The 7,919-nt window shown below is 35.7% G+C and overlaps 1 protein-coding gene across 1 annotated transcript in view; it reads right to left on the bottom strand.

The window, feature by feature from the left end:
- LOC103209672 (kelch-like protein 4) overlaps positions 1-7,919 on the bottom strand; it is a 145,028-nt gene that overhangs the window by 20,159 nt on the left and 116,950 nt on the right. Inside the window, exon 9 of the mRNA XM_042782920.1 lies at positions 5,733-5,957. Within this exon, the coding sequence (XP_042638854.1) occupies positions 5,733-5,957 (225 nt within the window). The remainder of the gene's footprint in view (positions 1-5,732; positions 5,958-7,919) is intronic.

Below are 7,919 nucleotides of genomic sequence, written 5' to 3' on the forward strand. Positions count from 1 at the left end.
GTAGATTGCCCCATCTTCCTTCCAAGGAGTGGCTGATCGGTTTGAACTGCCAGCCTTCTGGTTAGCAGTCAAGTGCCTTAGGCACTACGTTACCAGAGCTCCCCTTTAAAAAATGGATGGCAAAACTGGATATCCACTTGCAGAAAAATGAAACAAGACCCATAATTCACCCCATATACAAAATCAAACTAAAGTTGGATCAAAGACTTAAATATAAAACCCAAAACTATAAAGCTCATCAAAGATAAAATACGGCCAAATCTAGGGGGCCTAATTTATGGCATAAATAGACTATCAAGCATAACCAGAATGTGCAGGAGGTGGAAGAGAAGCTAGATGACTGGGACTTTTTAAAAATTAAATTCTTATGTGCATCAAAAGACTTCTCCAAAAGGGTAAAAATAGAACCTATAGATTGAGAGAAAATATTTGCCTATGACATAACTGAAAAGGGCTTATCTCCAAAATGTATAGAAAATTTCAACTCCTCAACACCAAAAATCAAACAATCCAATTCAAAAATGGGCAAGTGGCATGAACAGACACTCCACTAAAGATGACATTCTGGCAGCCAACAAACACATGAAGAATTGCTCATGATCATTAGCCACTAGAGAGATGCAAACCCAAACAATGATGACATATAATCTCACCCCAGCAATAATAACAAAGTTCAACAGGACAGAAAATAACAAATGCTGGTGAGGTTGTGGAAAGATTGGAACTCTCATACACTGTTCATGGGACTGTAAAATAGTACAGCCATTGTAGAAAATGGTATGGTGTTTCCTTACAAAACTGAAAATAGAAATACCATTTGAACCAGCAATTCCATTACTAGGAATATATCCTGAGGTGAGAGACAGAACACTAACAGACATATGCACACCCATATTCATCACAGTACAATTCACCATAGCAAAGAGATGGAAACAACTTAAATGCCCATCAGCAAATGAATGGATAACCAAATTATGGTGCATTCACACAACGGAATACTATTCTACATTAAAGAACAATGCAGAATATGCGAACCATCTCCCCACATAGATGAATCTGGAGGACATTATGCTGAGTGAAATAAGTTCATTGCAGAAGGACAGATATTGTATGAGCCCATTACTGTAAAAAGTCAAGGAAGGGTTTGCTTAGGGAAGAGAACTCACTTTGTAGGTTACTGGGGATGGGAGGGAAGGACAGGGGAAATTTTCAGACTAGTTGGGGGCCACATGCTGAGTTGGGTATGGGGAAGGATGGTGTAGAATGATTTTGTGACCAGTAGGATAACATGGGGGAAAGGGAGGCCACTGAATTGCGTACATAAGATATAGATGACAGCGGCTAATCACAGTATATGCACAATACTGCATTACCATTAACACCAAACACCACACTACAGATAAATGCATAAACAACTGAGAAGATCACATGAGTGTCAATGAACAGGAATATACTCTAGACCAATGATAGAACCCACCAGCCACTCCTCGGAAGGAAGGTTGGGCAATCTACTTCCATAGGGATTCAGCCTCAGAAACCAAAGGATGGGTCATTATGAGTCTGGTCTGACTTGATGGCACATAACAACAACAACAACAATGATACATTCAGCTAAGGATAATCTTGCACAGATATTAGTGATACAAAACAATCACAATCATTACAGAAGCAACAGAAGAGAGAGATGGAGTAATCCCTCAGGGACAGCCAAACACCTTGGGAAAGAGTACCACTGGGTCTGCCAACTCAGGACCACAGTACTAGGGGACACCAGGCTCAATGGGCACAACATAATACATAAAAATCTTGTTCCATAATCTACTTCAATGCATAGTGACTAGGGTCTTAAAAGCTTTCGAGCAGCCATATAAGATGCAGCTAATGGTCTCCTCTCATCTGAAGCAAAAAAGAATGAAGAAACCAAGGGCCTTTGGAAACAATCAGCTCTAGGATATGATGGACCTTGAGACCAGAAGGAACTAGATGATGCCTGGCTACCAATGCCAACCACTCAGGCAGGGATCAAAACTGGAGATCCTGGATAGAGCGGGAAGAAAAATGTGGAACAAAACGTAAAAATATAAAAACAACCAGAATTATTGGTTTGATGGAGTCTGGTGGGACCCCCAAGACTATGGTCCTGGGATACACTTCAAGCCTGGGATAAGACTCACTCCCAAGGTCTGGCTCTCAGCCCAACAATAGTAAGACTTACATGCAGAGCACTCAACCTAGGGCGATGCACCCACCTACTATACAGAAATACACTGCTTGGAGCAATCTGCTATGGGGCACTAGAGGGGCAACATTCACATGGTGGGAAAGCTGGACAGACAGGAGTACATAACCAAGAAGGGAACAGGGATGCGGGGGTCACAGGTCAGAGAGAGGAGGAGAGTGGGTTAGAGTTGGGGATGGTAATTGGGGAGTAACAATTAATGTTCACGAAATGCTGAATATAAAAGAAAATGTGCTCCGTAAATTTGCACCCAAAGCACAATAAAAGAATAAAATAAAATTAATTGACCTCAGAGTACTGCTTTTGTTGTGTCCCATAGGTTTTAATATGTTGTATTTTCATTTTAGTTTGCTTCTAGGAATTTTCCCCCATATTTTGTTTTATTATCCAGTAGTTTTTAAGCAGTTATTTTGTTTTCATGTATTTTATTTTCCCCACTCTCTTCCTATTGTTGATTTCTAATTTTATAGCATTGTGATCCTAGAAGATACTTTATAGTATTTCAGTGTTTTTCAATTTATTAAGGCTTGCATTGTGGCCTAATGTATGATTTATTCTGGAGAATGATCCATGTGCCCTGGTAAAGAATGTGTACTGAGTTTTTGTTGGGTGGAATGTTCTGTGTCTATTAGGTCAATTTGGTTGACTGTGTTTTTGAGATCTTCTGTATCTTTGGTGAGTTTCTTTCTAGCTGTTCTGTCCTTCATTAAAAGTAGTGTGTTAAAGTCTCCTACTACTATTGTGGAGATGTCTATTTGTCTTTTCAATTCTGTTCATGTTTGCTTTATATATTTTGGAGATCTTCATTGGGTGCCTAAGCATTTATTATAGCTATGCTTTTTGCTGGATGGATTCTTTCATCATTATATAATGCCTTTCCTTTTCCTTACATTTGTTTTTGCCTTTAAATCTATTTTATCAGAAATTAATATTGCCAGTGCTGAATTATTTTGGTTGCCAGTAGCTTGATATATTTTTCCATCATTTATTTTTAATGCATTTTTCTCGTTGTGTCTAAGATGAAGATCTTATAGGCAGCATATTAGTGCTGTTTTCTTATCCATTCTGCCACTCTCTTTCTTTTGACTGAAGCATTTAATCCATTCACATTCAGTATATCTAATGATAGGTAGGAATTTATTGCTGTCATTCTTGTGTTTTTTATTGTGGTGTCAATTGTTTCTTTGTTCCAAATATTTTTCTGTGCTGAGTTCATTTTGTTCTCATATTTTCATTTTCTTCATTTCTGTTGATTTGGTGTTTACTAAGTCCTTACGGTTTTCTTATTTTAGTTAGAAGGTTTGTTAATTTTCTTTGTGGTTACTCTGTAATTATTATTTTTTTATTTTCTTATCTTTGAAATACTCTGTTCTATCTTGATAATTTCCTGACTTCTTCTCCATTTGAAAGTCCTTTAATCATACCATTTGTTCTCCTTTTTTATTTTGTAGTTATTGTCATATACAGACTAACTCCTCTGGCTCTTCATTTTCAGTTTTGCAAGAATATTTTCATTTGACAATTTATGTTATGAATTGGTTCCCAGGTGATGTTGCCATGTGTCTTAATCTTAGGTTATTGTCTGTCATTGATGGTTCTCTGTCAGCTAGCATTTCTTGTAAAATTGGTCTGGTTTTACAAATTCCCTTGATTTCTCTTTATCTGGCTATTATTCAAATTTTGGAATCATATTTGAGGGATTGTTTTGCTGGATGTATAATTGTCGGTTGGCAATTTTTTTTTTTCTTTCAAGTTTGTATATATATGTCATCACATTTCCTTCTATCTGCATAGTTTTTGCTTAGACATCAGAGCTCAGTCTTAGTGGTTTCCCTTTGTAGGTAACATTTCGTTTTTCCCAAGTTGTTCTCAAGATTCTTGTCTTCGGTTATGGAAAGTTTGATTATGGTATATCTTGGTGCAGTTCTTTTGGAGTCTATCCTGTACAGGTTAATTAAGATTCTTGGATGGATATCTTTCTGTCTTTCATGATATTAGGGAAATATTCTGCTAGCAAGTCTTTCACAATTTTCTCTTTTTTTGCCTCCTTTTACTCTAGAATTCTAATTACAGGTAAAATTTTCCTTTTGATGTTATCCCATATAATTCTTAAGCTTTCTTCACTTTTCTTCCTTCTTTTTTCTTGATTTTCCTTCATTCAAACTTGTGTCAAGGTATTTGTTTTTTAGTTGGTCGATCTATTCTTCAATAAATTTGATTCTTTTATTTTGCCCTTCCAATGTGTTATCTATTTTCATAATACTAGTGTTCATCTTCTGGATTTCTATTGCTGTACTGCTGTTTATGTATCATTTATAACTCCCTATTTATTTTGTAATTTTGCTCTGGTATTGTTTTCCTGGATTCTTCTGGGCCATTGTCCATATTTTCCTTGATTTGGATTTTTTTTTCTTTTTAAGCTCCTGTTGTTGTTGTGTGCCATCGAGTCATACTGACTCATAGCGACCCCTGCTTGGGTTTCCAAGGAAGTATCACTATGGCAGTAGATTGCCCAACCTTCCTTCCGAGAAGTGGCTGGTGGGTTTGAACAGCCAGCCTTCTGGTTAACAGTCATGTGCCTTAGGTACTATGCTACCAGAGCTCTTAGATGACCCTATGTGTATATTTATTGAATTGCTAGTCAGGTAGTTATATTGCCTGTTCTTTTTCAGGGAGGTTTCCTATTTATTTATTTATTTTTGGTCATTTGCTTATGCTCCCTTGTTCTGTTTCTTTGATTTAAAATAGCTTATTTTCTCAAAGATATTTTGGAGGTTTTTTTTTAATGTGTTGATTATGGTTTAGTTTGTTTCACCTTAATTTTTTGTTTTGCTTTGGTTTGATACATGCGGGCATGTGAGGCAGGCATGCTTCTTTGTTTGCTAGTTTGCCAGCTCCCACCTATTTTGGGTGGATGGGGTAATTGTGACTAAAGGAAAAGGTCATTTTTTGTTGGTCATGATGAACTGTGGATGGGATCAGCAGGTTTTCTCCACTCTCTGTCATTCAGCCAGTGGTGCAGGAATGGATGGTGCCACTCGCTGGTTGTGATAGGTGGTAGATGGTAGAAGTAGTAGGTATGGCTGGCTAGTGGAGAATTAATATGTTACTCCTGTTGGATGGGGAAAGTAAACCAAAGAAAAAGGAAGAATGATAAGAAAGATGAGTGAAAATAAAAGAAGAGGAGGAGTGGTGAAAATAAACATGTGAAAAAGGAGAAAAAATAAAAGGAAAAAGTGAAAAAAGAAGTTAAAGGGGAGCTGGTGCAGCTATGGTCAGCAGGCATTAGTGACATCAGGTGGCTCTCGTGTGATCCATGAGAGTGTGTGCCCATGCAGGAAGGTGGAGCCTACTGCACTAACTTGAGCTTTGAGGAAAATTCAGATTTTACTTCTATGTTTCTTAATAATGTATCCCTTCCAAAAGTTACTAACCCTCTTAGTTACACATTCTTTAGAAGGTAAAAAAAAAAAAAAAAAAAATAGGCTCTTACCTAAGCCGTGTCTATGTGTTGACATGGGTGGCATTACAGACCAGACTTTGCCAACTGGATTAAAACATTCTACAGTATTCAATGTTTTTAAACCATCTCTTCCTCCCACAACATAGAGCTTATTATTGATAACTGCAACACCAAACTGAAGTCTACGGCCATTCATGGTGCCAATATGTAGCCAATTGTTGGTCCTGAGGTCATACTTTTCAATTGTGGTGGTACCTGTTGAAGAGAAATTGAACAATAGTAAAAATTTCTTCTGATTAAAATTTTGAATTGGCATCATTCACATTACATTATATTTATGTACCCACAACTTATAGCACAGAATCAGTGAATCCAACAACACTAAAGTAGCCTAGATGATTCTCCAAATTCTTAGACAAGGCAAAGGGTAAAGTTTTGCCACTCCTGGATCCATATAGGACAGACAGAATAAAAGAATTTATTTAAAATATATGGTTTTTACCTCCATAAAACTTTATTTGGCTAGACTGTGCTACTGGCAATATTAACACACATTTCAAACATAGTTTACAACAACAACAAAATGTCTTAGATCTATAACTAAATGTTTAACATCTATTATAGTTTTAATTGTCTATGGTCATTCAATATGCCCATTTATGCCCTTTTACATTTTCTAGTTTGTTATACTTGTTTGTGTATATGTGTGTGTGTACAGAGTTAAAAGACAAATAACTAAAGGAACAGAATTGAATATTTCTTTTAAAAAGAATCTTTGGTGTTGGTTCACAAAATGTTTCATAACGGTAGCACAAAGGATTATAATTACAAGTCTACAATTCTGAGGCATTTCATCTTTTGTATGTTACTAAAATTTCATGTCCTATTCACTTATTGGAATATCAAATATATTGCCATAGGATATGGTCAGTATTGCTATAGCAAATTGTCACTCCCATAGGCAGTGATTCTTACCAGTCATTCAAAATAGCTGCTGCTATATCTTAATAAAAGATGATTTTGCACATCAGGGAGACTTCTGAACAATAACCAAGGTGGGAAATAAATAAAATAATTATTATTCACACCAAAAATGTACCTAAGAGAGCTTGTGACAGGGTTAAGAAATTTCATTCATATTGTGCAAAGCCAACCAAAAAATAAGCAAAAACAAATTGATTTTTTTTCTGCTACTAAGAGATTTGTGGGGAAAACATAATCCATTAATTATACAAAATTTACATAACATCTGAAATATATTAATTGACAATAATAAGGCTATGGTATAGTATGATATCAAGTCAAAATTTAAGTTGAATATATGTTACATCTATAGCTGCTTCTTAAAGTTGTTCTAAGCACGTTGGTTTAGTGTTCTAAACACACAGTGTTTCTTTTCTACAATTTTAAATATTTTGGGTGAGCAATACCCTTTAAGTTTTTATGTCTCATGATTTTGGACTTTCATAATAAAATCTTGTGAATATAGAAGTATTCATTTACTTTTCCTTTATAAACGATGAATTTTCACTTTGAAAAATTTGGCTTAACAGTGAATTACAGATGATCATTAATTGCTAAAAGGTGAAATAAAAGCATCTAATAGAGTATTAGTTTTACACTAGATGATCAATAAGTATCTTGGGAATATCCATAAATAAACTAACATCTACTTTTACTCTCTTTGCTTCCATCCAATAAATTTTCTCTGAATGTTTTTGTAGTTTTCCATTTATTTCAATCTTTCCAAATCTGTTTGCCTATCTGATTCTTCCTATTTTCACTTATCTTCCCATTAGTGGGATTTAACCAAGGACCAATTAAGATAGAAAAAGAAGGCTAGGTTGTACTGATTATTAAGATTATGAAGATATTAATGGTGAGGTAATTACTCAGGAAATTATACAAAGCTATGTGAATTAGCTATATATAAATGACCTGGAAAATGTAGACATCTGCTTCCTGACAGGTTAATTTTTTCTTGCCATAAGATTGAAAATAGGAGATAAGATTCCCCCACACCTCTTTATTGCAACCACAAACACTTATGATTAGTAGTTTTGTATCTTGGGCTATGAAGACTTCTTCAGCCCCTCTGCCCGCACCCACTGCTCCAATTAATCAAAATGTAAATCTGCTAGCTGGCTTACGTGGCAGATCTATTTTTGATGGGGACAAAGATATAAAATATTTTTGGCAGTTGACTCTCTAGGATTT

The sequence above is a fragment of the Orycteropus afer genome, unplaced genomic scaffold, assembly GCF_000298275.1.
Source record: "Orycteropus afer afer isolate SDZICR_OR568_19922 unplaced genomic scaffold, OryAfe1.0 scaffold00511, whole genome shotgun sequence".
Taxonomy (NCBI): domain Eukaryota; kingdom Metazoa; phylum Chordata; class Mammalia; order Tubulidentata; family Orycteropodidae; genus Orycteropus; species Orycteropus afer.